Below are 14,422 nucleotides of genomic sequence, written 5' to 3' on the forward strand. Positions count from 1 at the left end.
ATTTGCATGGAAAGATCTTATTACCTTTCACTGTTAGTACCTGAAGCAAACACGGCCTTAGAGAAGGCTACAAGTGGCAGCTATTGCAGAAACACTTTAAAATCTAGCTAGAGATAAAATTCATGCAGGCCCTGAGCACCCGGAACATCTTTAACCCCCTGCATGGGTGATGCAGGGCAAGGGAGGCTGCGGAAACAATTTTAGAAGCATCACTCAAGTGCTGAACAAGCCAGTCCTGAGGCCCCGGTGCTGGCCTAGATGTGCAAAGCAGCCCCTGAAATCCCACAGCTCTGGATTTTATATTCCTTTCAGCATCCTGAACCTGAACCTTGCCCTCCAACGGCTGAGGCAGGGTCTTGCTTCAACTGGTGGTGCCCTGGTGTAATCCACAGCCAGTTAAGGCGGGGGAGGCTTCCTTCTGGACAGCCCCCCAGCTCTGTCAGGGTTTCAGCAATGACCCACCACCCGCCCTGCCCACCTGCAGTCCTGAGGTGTGGGGGGACATGGCTCCAAACCCTGCCGGGACAGAGAGTCCCCTGCATACAGGCCCCCTCCATCGGCCAATGCAGGCAGCCATTGTGCAACAAGGCACCGCAAGGAACACAAGTGTTTCCAAGGTTTGGTATATTCCCAGGGGATGCTAGCAGAAGTGGGGAATAAATCAGGCATCCATCTACTCAATTACCAGCGTCCTTAATTAGCAGGTCCCATCTTTTCCTTCCAGAGTGATCCCTTCTTTGCAAATCCAGCCTCCCACGGTTTATCTGACCACAGCCCAAGATGTTTACCTGGAAACCGCTTTGGATTGGTGCCATAGAACGAATTAAAATTCTCAGAGAAGTGAGAATTCTCACTAGCAATAAGCAACACTGATCACCAAATGAATAGTGATTCTTTGGATTAATATTAAAACCCATTTATTCAGGCTCCTGTGCAGGGTGCACAATTTAACGCAGTTACGTATACACAGTATGCACATCCTAATAGCGTACAAAAAGGCAAGTAGCAACAGGTGCTTACACTGGAAATGTATGTACAGACATATTAAACTGGGAGTTGTACATTAGAAAGTTATCTGACACTATTCATATATTGTCAAGGCTATTAGAAATTGTGTAGAAAACCAATAAAACTTGGAAAGTATCTACTCTTATTTCACTTTACCCAGGTTGGATATAGTCAGGCTTCCCACACTACACCACGTGTGGGCAAAGCCTACAAGATACCCCAAACACTTCGAAGGGTCGCATAACCATTCACTCTACCATGTCCCATTACATGTTAAAGATTAACATATTAGTATTATTTCCTGCTTTTCTGGGAAGAACAACAGCTTAAATACTTCAAAAAGCTAATTTTCTCCTGGGAAAAGACAACAAAGGAAAGATTTAGAGAGACCGTGAGAGAACCGAACATTAGCGAAATGTCGTAACAGCACTTCCTGGTCCTTCCAAAAAACTCTTCACGGACCAGGCAGCACCTAATTTAAAGCGCTGTAAACTGTCCAGATTTACAGAAGCACAATAGCAGGCCTTGGCAGACCCCAGGTCTTCTGCTGATCTTTACCTTGTTCCTATCCTAAGGGCTGCAAGAGATCGTACTTTTGTAACCTGCACAAAAAGACACAGAGAGATCAAGCAGATTTAGAAAAAGGATACTAAACAAAAACAATAAACAGAAATACGCAGCAACATCGTAAGAGCCACACTTCACTCCTTGTAACTATTCCGAATTTAATTTCTGACTGAATTTTGTTTCTCAGACATCAGCAGAACAAGGGAGCATCAGAATAAGAATGGTTTAAGAAACACATGGTTCTTGGGGCCAAGGCCCCCAAGGACACCCAGAACCTGCCCTCATTGACTTTCAGCTTGAAGAGCGGGTCCAATTCTCTCTAAATACTCTTCTATACCAGAGTCCAATTCTTGTACATATCAGTACAGTTTTGATGCCAAATTTTAGCACTATAAAGAACCTAACCTAAAATCCACCCAGGGAGCAGCTTTAAAGGACTGATTTGCTAATGCAGATGATACAAACCACAGCTGATTGCAACGCAGGTAAGACTGTGTTAAAACTGCTCCCAAAGGTGGCTGAAACAAGATTCCTTGTGCACAAATACACCAAATATAGGACATCTTTATTAGAACATTCAATCACAGCCAATATTTCAGACGTCGCTTCTTTTCACCACAGCACATGTGCCATTTGCTGTATAAGCTCTGGGGTTTAGTTTATTCAGTTTGTTGCCTTGCATAAGCCTTTTGGAGAAAAGGTGAGGATAGCATAAAGAATCTCTCTCAGGTTTATTTCTCTCCTGAAGTTCAAAGTTCTCTGGTGGAAATCTACAATGAGTAAAAATTCATTTGAGTGAAGATGCGTTTAAAAAAAAAGTATATTTTCCATGTTGATTTTTATGAAAATTTGTCTTTGAAGTGGCTTGAAAAATGTTTTCCTTTTAGAGAATGACTTCCTTAAATATATTTCATTATTAACAGGCAAAGAATAATCAGTACTTCAAATTCAGCATTCCTATAGTGCGAACCTCTCATTCTGATTGTTTTAGAGAAACGCTTGAGCTGTAAGTATTAATAAATTAGAATTTTATTCAAAAGGAATCAGGAAAAAGATTTAATTACCAGACTCTCTTTGTCATTCAGTAAGCACAGGGAACGAGTTGCTATTCAAAAGTAAGAAGCCCTCAATAGCACTTTTTTATGTTCACAAGTGCAGCGACAGCATGTAACACGTCGGAACATCACATCAAATTTTATACTACAGCCTGTTTCCCACACAAATAATTTTCTGGCACAGAAAGTCCGTGGGAACTTCCAGGGCTTGAACATAAGCAAATAAAGACCTGTGGTTAAGATTTAGAAGTATTAAAACTACTCTGGTGTTTTAAAAGTCTGACGGCAATTCCTGGCCAGGGGTGGGGAGGAGAAACAGGCTTCGGGCAGTGAGTGAGACTGCACACTTGGCAAGGTACCACCGAAACCAGTGACATGTTTCCTGGTACTAAGAGATCCCCAGCAACAACTGGCTTTTGCAGGAGGGTAAAAACAAACATGCAGGTAAATAGACCCGATTTTGGTAGCAAGAACAAAACCGAACCACACTCACTCTGCATGCTGTAATGCTTTTTAAATTTTTTTTTTTTAAACACGGCTTTAAAAAGTTTGATTTCTAAAACTATTCAACATCAAAATCTATATAAAAATAAGTAGCAACTTGTGTATTTCACCTTAATACAGCCATTACAAGGCCTGATGCCACATACTGTATTAGAAATCTCCAGTTTAACCGTGCTAATATATACACACAGATATAAAAAAACGTATATAATGTATAAAATTATCAAGCTCAGTTAAATGCAAAGCCAATCACACTACCCTTCGCTCAGAAAATAGTTTCATCCATTAAGCTCCAGACTGCAAAGCTAGTTGCAGCATCATAGGCAAAACACAATTTTACAAAATCACTGGGGAGGAAAAAGGCATTTTTAGTCTTAAATTCATAGACTAAGCCACAACAGAAGTAATGAAAGGAAATATGAGAGAGATATCCGGCATTCTCTAAAGAATCCATCAACTGTAAATAAACAAACAAATAAAAAGCCTGGTGAATTTTACCAAAGAACTTTGCTACCATAAATGCAGTTTGAGAAAGTCTACTTTGCCATACGTAGCTGCCTGCCTCTTGTTTCCACCTTGCAGTCTAAGCAGACAGCTGATGTAACGTGTTTCTGTCAGTAAGTCTTAAGGCTTAAACTTTTTTTCCTCACAATGTTTTTAAACTAATCTTCCTTCCCTGTCTTAATTTGCATTCTCATACTGAAACAGTTATTTAATTGCATTAAAGCTCTCTATGATCTAAATTGAAATCTGCACTTCAGATGAAGTAAGTAGCATGACACGCTAGCAAGGACAAAGAAACCCCAAGCCAACAGCAGTAAAGCAAGGTGAGAAGTAAGAACCAGTTTAAAGACTGGATGAAACACGTATGAAAACAGGCCACCCACAGAAGCCACCACTAGAAAGAAGGTTCTCCAGAATTTACTTTCATGGTCCCATATTAAAATGAACAGAGACAGGTACAAGACCTTTCCCCCCACACCTGCCACTGCTTCTCCAAGTCAGGACGGGCTGAAGAGCCACCGGGTACCTAGCTCCTCAGAGAGACCTGCGCTTGCGCCACGGAGGAGTTCAGCTTTTACCAGGGTGACTGCAGACAAGGTTCAAAGCCAGGCAGGAATAGAACCGTAACTCTTTTGAGTCCACAGGAAAAAGTCGACTATTTCAACTGGATTTTTTCCTTTTCAGTATTTTCATATCCGGAACAACTGCTGTGCAGAAAAGCAACACCATAGCAGCACGCAGTCATGCCTGACTGCTGTGCTCTTTGAGCGGGCATACCCCTCCTCTTCAGAGCCTTCCCTCGCATAGCCCAGATGGACAGGTAAGCTACACAACGAAAGTAGGGAATTTCTCTCCCACGTGCTCCCTTGTGCGCCTGACTAGGGCTAGGCTCAAAGTTGAACCTCATGGATGTAAACACTGTGATTGAGATCTCCCCTAGTTTTCTGAATACGTTCTCATACTTCCTTGCTGACATTTTCTGTTCTCAGAATGCTACAAGCAATTATTAACTAGTCAATCCAGTTATTTCTTCTGTAAGGTGGTGTATACTATGCATGCCTGATAAGAGAACATGTAGCCAAAGTTAATCCAAAGATTATTCCACGAAGTCGCAGTAACAGTTCTAAATTTAAATATGACGTCTTGGCTGGCTCTGTTGAAAACAGCACTGTAAGATCCCAAACGCAAAAGAGGAGGAGGAAGAGCTGTGTTTTCAAGTGGTGCAGAGAAGTACAACGACTGGCACTGAGCCGTGAGAAGGATGCCTGAAATGCCATTTGTAAGAGAAGAGATCCAAGCGTTCAAAACATGAATGAAACTGAAGAAAAAATATCAAGGACAGGAAGCGTACAGCAGAAGCGACAATTAACGATATGAAGATTTCTTATCATTTTTACAAATTTTTATGATGTGTGAACAAGCTTGCTGTCCTGTCCCAAACCCCTAAACACTGAATCTGCTACTCAAACATAAGTGAGTTTGTTTCCAGCAATAAAGGCAGCAGCAGGATCAACTGGTCTGTGTATTCTGGACGTTACCTGCACATTCTCAATTCACTTCGTTGAAGATCAAAGTGCACTTGGCAGAAAAGTTTTTAACCTCATCCCCGATGCAAATGAACCTCTTTCTGGCAATACAACTGCAATTACCATATTCATAGAGATTATTAATTAATCAGAAGTGCTGCTTAAATAAAGTGTGACTATTTCAACTCATCAGCATAACGTATTTTAAGAAAACATTTGACACAGTAGTCAACTATTTATTGGAAGCTCAGTTTAGTAGAATATTATTGAAGTCATAGATTAAGAGGTTAAACACCGTATCAAGTTTAATGAAGAAATCAAGGGTGAACAAGGAGCCTGAAAGCTGAGGCCGTAGGGAGCTGTAGACTTGATACACGATCCCAGAGAGCCCAGCGTATGTGGTCACAGAGCCCATCACGCGATTACGGGTTCACACGTGGGTTTCGTGCTGCTGAAGCAAACAGCGGGGCAGCTGGAACTGTGCATGTGCACAACTCTTATCTTGCCAGTGCAGAAATACTCTAAGGCAAAATTATCAGGCTGCAGAGGATGTCTTTGGCTGAAATTTAGCAAGTTGTAGTACAAAGGCCAGTCTGGGTACACGTGGCCTTAAGAACTCCAAGACCTTCTAGTGCTGGGCAGCAGCTTTCTGAAAGCCTTCAGCTAAACATTCAGATAACGGCAACCCCTCTCATTTAAATAAGGTAGATCAAAAGCAAATACACAAAACAAACAAAAACACCCAAACAAGCAAAAAAAAAAAAAAAAAAGGGGGAATGCAATTGTCCTACCTCTCAGCTTGATCTCTTTTCACCTGATCCACTTATCCAGAGCACAGGGAGCATTAACTCTTACACACACGTGCATTAGGAATATTTGCACCGACCACGCCGCCTCCTTTGATGTGCATTTCCATATCCCCTCGTTTCTTCTGCTGCCTAAAGCCTACTGCTGTGAACAGAAACACTCCGGCACGTCATTTGCAAAAGCCAATATAAACACCTAATAGAATCCCGGTGATTCAAAGAGCTCCATTTTCCCTTTGCTTTGTCTTTCCCTAAGGTATGAAGGCATAAGCTACCTCTTTCTGAATATCTAGAATATTGCAGGCACTGCTGCAAATACTGGAGTGGCTTCTTGGGAAGAAATTTGATGGTTTGGGATTGGAGTTTTGGGGGGAGGCTTTTTGGGCTTTGGTGAGTCCACTTCATTCACATTACATGAAACATACACATTCGATATGTCAGCAATCTCTCCGCAGGGAAGGGAGAAAAAGCAAAACAAGTCGAAGTTTCTCTAACTGCGCTCCAAAGAAGCAGTTTATCAACTTGGAGTCTGCATGCCATAAAAAGTGAACACAAGTGACAGACTCCATCAATCAAAACAAAATCAGGTGGTAACTACAGGCCTACAGATCTGGGCTCAGCTCAGTAAAATGAAAAGTGCAACTCCCTCCAACAAATTGGCTGCTGAATTGGCTAAACAAGTTACTGGTCACACACAGGGAAGTGGTGGATGCTGCAACAGCACACTGAAAAGGAGTCCTTGACACAAGTGAATGAATGGGCCAGTTCAGGATTCTAGCTCACCACACTTGGTTTTGCGTGGGGTGGTTTTTTCCTTACAGCCCTCTACCATTACTCTTCAACATCACGGCATCCCTTCCAGCCCTGAGCTGCTCCTTGCTGCTGACTGGGCCCCCAAACTGGGAAAAGGACCGGTTGTGTAAAACTCACATGCTTGCAGACCAAGGGGCTGGGGAGGAAAGGTGCTGCAGGGCCCTGCTCGGGAGCAGAGCAGAGGGACACGCTGCCGGGCAGGTGCCCACAGCAGCCAGCCAGAACCATCTCCTAGCCACCCACCCAGCTGACCAGCCAGCGCAGCATCTCGGCTGGGAAGAAGGGACCCTCCATCCCTAAGCACAAACAACAGAATATGCTCTGAGGGGGTCAGAAATTACCAGTTTGCGTGCTGATACGCTGACGCTTACTACATTTTCCAGGAAAACCTTAGCACCCGGCCAAGATACATTAAGTTATGTGCATGAGAAACTTCCATTAATAAGTGAACTTTGCTCTTTCGTAAGGAAGCCTTCCATTTTCTTATGTTGATGCTTTTACTCAGAAAGTTTATGAACACTAACACCAACCACCTCATCTCACTGGAATAGGTCGTCTTTGTTAAAATCCCCAATTCTTGAAACTAATCTGACGTCTTGCAGAGAACAACCTTTTAGATTATCCACATGTGAACAGACGTGGAAAATGCTTGCACAGAAGTTCCTTTTCAAAGCCAAACAGTTTTAACTGAACATTTTAATCTCTATATTTTCTTTAAAAAAATTTAGAAAATACTCTTGAGGTATTTTCTCCTCAGTTTAAAATACTTAATTTAGAACAAACCTCCTTTTTCCTCAGAAGTGTTTAAGCAGGTAACTTGAACAGCCCTACAAAACATGTTTTAAAGAAGGAGGTGAAAGCACAATAATGCTTTCCAAACTGGGTTTAAAAAGGCAGATGTGAATTTTGTTCTGTTTTGGACAAAATGAATGGAGTATACAAGAAACATGTACCTGAAGAGTAATGCAACAGAAAACGTAGGTTTTGACTTGCAGAGCAGACTACTTCAAGAAGACAGAATACCTTCTTTCATTTTAAAGCATTCTGAGTGATTGTATTAGTCTGGCCTGGAAATCGTAGCACTATTTTGCATCTTTTTCTCTCCACTTCCAAGAGCATATTTTAAAAAAAGCCTTTCAAAGCATTTACCTCCCCTCTTTCAAGCACAATATTCTGAAGTTACATACCTATGCAGAAGCTCTCTAACAAGCGAAAACTCTCAAATCTAATGCTTCAGGAGGGACTCCAAGAAGAGAGAAGTATTAAACGAGAAATATGCACAGTTAAAAGCATCCAGTCCACACGTTTTAATTCATCATAGCAATCCTGCCACATGGAGTAACAAAGAGGGTCATGCGCTTGTACTGAGTGCAAGGCCAAACAAACACAAGACAGAATGGAATGCCACCTGAGAAGAGGTCTAAATTTATGAGAAAGCCGCTTAGCAGATTAATTTGTATAACTATTTATATGGGACTGTTCCTGTCTTCTCCATGTGTATTAGACAGGTGAAAAGCCCATAAACTCGTCACTGTCCAAGACATACGGCCATGCATATATTTGATGGCACTGTCCACTATAGTGTGCAGTATCAAAAAAGACAGATCAAGGTTTCTCAGCACTTAAGACATTGACCTATTACACCAAATTTCACTTAACCTGGGGCTAAACAGTATGTAGGCAGTGATTGAAAGTTCTTACATTACCCATAGAGCTCTTATGTGGCCACATCACCCCTGTTCTCAAGAGAGCCAATTTGCTCTGATGATTCACATCCTGTTTTGAACTGACAATCACCAGCGCTTCCTCCCAACCGCATGTGGTAATTTCTTAAGCGGAGTACCATTCTCTAGGGATACAATTTGATTTTTTTTTTTTAATTTCATTTTCACCAGAGCGTGAAACAAAAGATGATAAAAGTTTCTACACTGCTCTGGAAAAAGGTTATTACAGTGTGTTTAGTAAAGCTGTCAGAAATAAAGGGCATTAAATAACAACAATGGACCTCAGAGAAATTAACTGTATCTCTTTATTGTTAACCAATGAATGTTATCCAAAATAGTAGATGTAATTGTAGCTTAATTGTACAACACAAAACATGATGCTAAAAGAAAAAGCATGTGGAAAATTACTTCACCAAGTAATCATTAAAAGTATTCTTAGTATTTCTGCACCAGTAAGTGTTCCCAACTGCTGGTGACAGCAGCTATTACCACTTTGTTCACTGTGAAAATCCGTATTACAAATGGTTGTTCCTGGTTGTTTAGGAAAAACAAAAAAAATCACACAGCTTTATAAATGGATCTAATCCATTTAGCCCTACTCTATATATTGTAGATTTATGAACAGCAAACTTTACCAGTACTTTTTTCCAACACTGAAACTGATGTTATCAGTGTTAAGTGCACACTTTCCAGGGAAAAATGAAAATTCATTGGAAGCACAGTATTTCACTTGCTGTGGCAAACTGTTTGAATACTTCAGAAATTTGTTTAAGCTTCGGTGTAAGAAGCCTGTGAAACAAAAACTGTTCTTACAATGTACTGCAAGTAGAAACACCAACTTCCACCAAGAAGCATCTTGAAGCATGTGCACACCATCTGCACATCAGTCTTCAAGGTCAGATACGTTTAGCCCCACAAACCAAAAATATATTAATGTATCTTTATTTTATTTTCATGATGTCACCCCACATACCCAACCTTTAACTCCACAAAATAAAACCCACAAACTTAGTTGGACTGTTCATAAGAAATTTAAATCTATTGTGCATGAAAAAAAATGTTTAATAAAATGGCAAATTTTAATAGATAAGTGTAAATTTATGAGTGCATAATATCAAACAGAAAAGAGCTGAACCATCCTCAGAGAAAGCAGGGTTCTTCCACTGTAGGTATTTGCTAGGGTACTATAACAGAAGGAATAACTGCAGTCCACGTTTTAACTGTGAAGTTACTTCTAAAGTTTAATTTCTAAGCAAATTTCTCAAAAAAGAAGGTCTCCTTTTCAAGGGGGAAAAGACTTAATAACAATGATCTGACATCAGGTATGACAATTACAATACTAGCTTCACTGAAAACCGAAGCTACAAACGCTTTTACTCCAATTCTGGGAACTTTCACTTTGCATTTGGAAACCCAAAACAAACTGACTGACACAGACGTTCTACACCCCTCCCAGGAGATGATATACCAGTGACAGGTTACAGCTTTAAAACACGCAAGATGCTTTTACAATTTAAACTCAACAAAAGGCAGTTAGACAGTATTTAGCACTATAAAGCCATCTCAAAGTAAAACAAAATCCTAGGAGTAAGGGCTCCTAGCATTCTATGATACCCCTGCGTAGCGACAGTCAATTTAAACAGGTTTTTTCATGGTGTTTGAAGGACCAGTCATCATGTACATAGTAGTGAGGTAGGATACTGTCCCCTCCCTGGGACTGATGTTTTCATATGCTCCCTTGCCAGAAAGGTCCAGGTGTCCCTACTGCAAATAAAATAATTACAAGCAAATAGCACATGAAGTTCTGTATTTTTTTTTTTTTCTTTGCTGCATTAGAACATTTTGCACATCTAAAGGGTTCAGCTAGGAAAAACAATACTTATTCAAGCCTAGCAGCAGCCATGTGCTGCCCACAGGTAGTGTTCCATTTAAAAATATTTCCTGGAACTACTACCTGCCATCCAGACCTTTGTGAACAGGTAGGCAAAGAAAACCATCAATGATGACAGGACATGAAACACCAAAAAATTTCACTTGGGAGAAAAAAAAACACAAAAACAAAACTGAAAGTCAGCAATATCAAACTCTTAACGGTGTAGCTATGTTGAAAAATGTAATTTCAAACTTCATACTGAAATCATAATTATCCAGTTTAGGTTCAGTTCCATTCTTCTTTCTATTAATGTTTAAGCAATATATACACTTGTCAGTCATTATATACTTCATATCAGTTTCCAAAGAAAAAAAATAACGAAAAAACGAAACTGAAAACATGATGGGGCAAAACCTGCTATCATTCTCCACACCCTCCCCCCAAAAAAGCTAGGGATGGCAGACTGCCTAACTGTTGAATAGCTTCCCCTAAATTTGTCTTCTAGCCACTGTAGTCAAACTGGTATTAAGTGCTTTGGCAAAGTGGGGTGCAATCCATCAAATCTGCAAAGGCCTGCTTTTTTCTCTGTTGGTGGTTCAGCTTTACGAGGAACATATATGCAAAATAACAGCTCTCACATTGCTTCAAACTCATCAATACGCTGCTTTGTATTGCCTTGTCGGATTTGTCGAAGAGTCTTGTACTTATCACGGCCTGCTTTAACATTCTCAGCATGAAGGACATCATTTTGTGTTTTCTTGGTTTCATCTCTGGCTTGAGCCAACTCAGAACTTAAAGCCTGTTGAATAAAATATTCGCATTTAAGTGCTTTGACTAACCTTTTAATGATTCTGGAATTTCTGATAACAACTACTCTGCAACTTGACTAAGAATTTCTTGAATGCCAACCTATGAAATGCTTGTTGTGCTGTTCAGTAACTCAAGTTGTGAGGTCTATCAGAAAGACTGCAGAGGGAAAGAGAAGGAGAGCATAGGATTCTTTCCTTAAGTGTGGCAATCGAACAAACAAACAAAAAGGCCTCATACCATAACATCCAAGAAGAAAAGCGACCAGCAGCAGAAAGCATGAGAATTTTTCAGTTTCTGCTTGACTAAAGACAGCTCTTGTTTATCTCCCTGATCCTGTTCAGTGATTGGCCGAGCAGAAAGGATATTGCACACACACACACGCTACTTGGATGTTGCTGCCAGAAAAAGCAGCAGTTTTCCATTTCTTTTATTTCCTTCCCGAATACACACTTCATAACAAGGCAAAAGGTTACCACCAATATAGTATTATAGTCTGAGAGGTAAAACTAGACTAGGAGCAAATGCTCCATTTCAGGGAAATAAGATTAATCCAAAATGGGCATAATTCAGGTTTTGCATTTACGGTGTCTGTGAATAACTGCAAATAAACAAATTCTATTAAGCAAGCATCTGTTCATACCACTTAATGCATTTCAGTACTGAGAAAAGAAAGCATTACACTTTAACATTCAATGTCTCAGACATTTTATCATTATTAGGAATGCTTACTGGCCAATGCCACAACATACTAATACTTTTAAGCTGTAAAGCACAATCTTACATCCAATCCTCTATCTATTCCACTTCTAGTACACTATGAATGATATTGGTTGGTAAATTAGTAATAAACCTAGTAAATGATCAAAAGGCTGTTTCCCTGGCACACTGTAATTTCAATGAGATTTTTGACAAATAAAGAATGAAACCTCAAAGCCTGAGTTATGTTGATATAACTATGAATCTTCATTACCTGGAGCTGTTTCTTAACACGTTCATTTTTCTGTGTTTCTGTTACCCGTTCTTCCTCACTCCTGTGATTCATGACACCATCAGAAGATAGTTCTGCACTGGCTTCAGCATTGTTCTCATCATGTTCATCGTGTTCATTCTCTGTCGGAGGAATAACTGGTGGGGGAGGAGGTGGAGGAGGAGCAGACATCACAGATTTCAGTTCTTCTTTGGTCTTTTCCAAGTCCTCTTGGGCTGCAAAAGCCTAAATACAGTGAACAGTACTTAGCATATTTTAGAATTATTTATGAATAGTCAGAAAAATAAAAATAAGTATTTCAGAGGTTGTCAGACAGATGGAAACTATCCTTTAAAAATGACACAACTAGCTTACACACTGAAAGGTGTCAAATAAGAATATAGGGTAAAAAAAGATATTCGACTCAAAACCAGCTGTACCAGACTCCAGCTATTTCCAACAGTAGGCAAGAGAAGAGTGAGAAATTAGGGCAGTCATACTGACTGCTTTCCAACTTTCCTAGCCTCTTGAAATTTGAGGTTCAGGGACTTCCTAAATCAGAGGTGATGTCTTTGAATTTCATATTCAACCAGAACTTACATAATAAGAATTTGTTCAATCACTTTTTGAACCTGTGCACACAATTAATATTCATATCCCACAGCTAATTACAGCTTTTGTGAAGAAATACTGTTTTGCTTTAAACTATTGTCCAGTTGCATTTGATGTGCCTTTGTTATTGTTCTGGTTCAGCTTTTCACCACCACTCATGATTTTATACACCTCCCTCATGAGGTGTTTTCTTTTCCAACACTAAGTTCCAATCTACTTCATCACCATACATAAGGAAGTCATTTCAAATCTTTGATCATACCTTTGTGATGAGAATCTCCCCCCCTTCATGTCTATTCAATATCAAGAAATGAGTTAAATAGAAGTATAGGCTGACTTCAGTAGACAGGAGAACAAAAACCTCTAAGAAAAGCTTCTCTGAAGCCTAAGGGAAAGAGACAGATTCCACCCCATGGACATCCAGTGGGATTTCTGCACTCATCTCCCTTAGTTTCTTTGAAGTTCTGACTTCACACAGCATGAGCTCATTACTTTGTGCTGCCATTCTGAGGCTTCCTCCTCTTTCTTTTTCTTGGCCTCCTCTAGAAGTGCAATCTTGGCAGTAAATTCAGCAAGTTCTGCTGCCTGCAACAAACAAACAAAATGAAGTTTTAATTTGCTATCATTTTGGCTCTGCAGTGGAAGAAAGCAGAGCCTTTGCTGTGATCCTACTTGAAGAGATTTAGCTTCCATCCATCACTTCTCTCCTAAGAACAGAAATTTTAAGCATACATGACAGAAGGAATGAATTAGTACTCTTGCCTGATGGAAACAAGTCCAGAAAAAAAAAAAATTATCTTCTGTACTTCCAAAGCTTGCTGGGAAAGAGCAAGCTGTAGTTACAAGTTAGCATTTGGGGCTGTTTCAGTTTAATATAACTTTAATGGTTCAAATAAGATTCTGGATCATAGTCTCAGTACGATTAAGCTAAATCTTGCCTTCAGAATTGTGTTCTAAATTTACAGAAGATCAAAAGCCATTTTAGAGTTGGAAAAAATAATTTCTTCTACTATTTTCGTGCCTGTCTCAGTTGTTATGCACAAATCTTGAATTAAAGAGGAAAAAACAAACAAACAAAAAAACCCCAAACCACAGTGTCACCAACTCCCCACCACCACCAAGCTCTGGAACAGACCTGCCTCAGAGAACAGGCTTCCCAGTGGACTGCAGAAGGAAGCTACTCCTGTTCTCAGCTGGATAAGCCTGATACTATTAGAAAGAGAATGTAGTGAGTGTCGTCAGCCTGAAACGTCTACTTCATCATTTAATTTCTTACAGCTCCAGAGTTTTATTTCTGTCTTACAAGTAGTATCAAATCTAATCTAGTGTTCTAAAAAAGTCCCCACAACAGTATTTCACATACTTTTATCTGTGTTTCAACATACTTGTCCATTTGACAAAACACGTAAAACCAAGAATAAATGCTAAATTGTCAACTATCTTTTTCAATTTGTTTCATAATAGCGTTAAAGCTTCTTACTAGCTGCTCCTGGTTCTTCATTTGATCAGCTGCCTGCTTGGCTAGAGCAGCTTTAGCTTCTTCAGCTGCTCGACGCTCTTTTTCCAGGCGCTCTGCTTCCTCTTTTGCACGCTTTCGTTCTTGATCCAGTTCTAGAGCTCTTCTAGTCTGTTCCTCTAGCTCTGCCGAAAGGA

At 40.1% G+C, this 14,422-nt stretch overlaps 1 protein-coding gene across 4 annotated transcripts in view; it reads right to left on the reverse strand.

The window, feature by feature from the left end:
* Positions 1–900: 900 nt before the first annotated feature.
* Positions 901–14,422, reverse strand: part of RDX (radixin) — a 48,851-nt gene continuing 35,329 nt past the window's right edge. For 3 of the 4 annotated variants that reach the window (XM_086476124.1, XM_086476132.1, XM_086476141.1), the window contains 4 exons: positions 14,250–14,410; positions 13,262–13,354; positions 12,161–12,403; positions 8,799–11,179 (listed from right to left, as the gene is read on the reverse strand). In XM_086476124.1, coding sequence (XP_086332250.1) covers positions 11,015–11,179; positions 12,161–12,403; positions 13,262–13,354; positions 14,250–14,410 — 662 coding nt within the window. In that variant the 3' untranslated portion in view covers positions 8,799–11,014. Of the gene's footprint in view, positions 1,611–8,798; positions 11,180–12,160; positions 12,404–13,261; positions 13,355–14,249; positions 14,411–14,422 lie in introns of those variants that run through there. The other variant, XM_086476117.1, reaches the window with a different exon arrangement.

This window comes from Leptosomus discolor, chromosome 1 (assembly GCF_034619465.1).
Source record: "Leptosomus discolor isolate bLepDis1 chromosome 1, bLepDis1.hap2, whole genome shotgun sequence".
Lineage (NCBI taxonomy): Eukaryota > Metazoa > Chordata > Aves > Leptosomiformes > Leptosomidae > Leptosomus > Leptosomus discolor.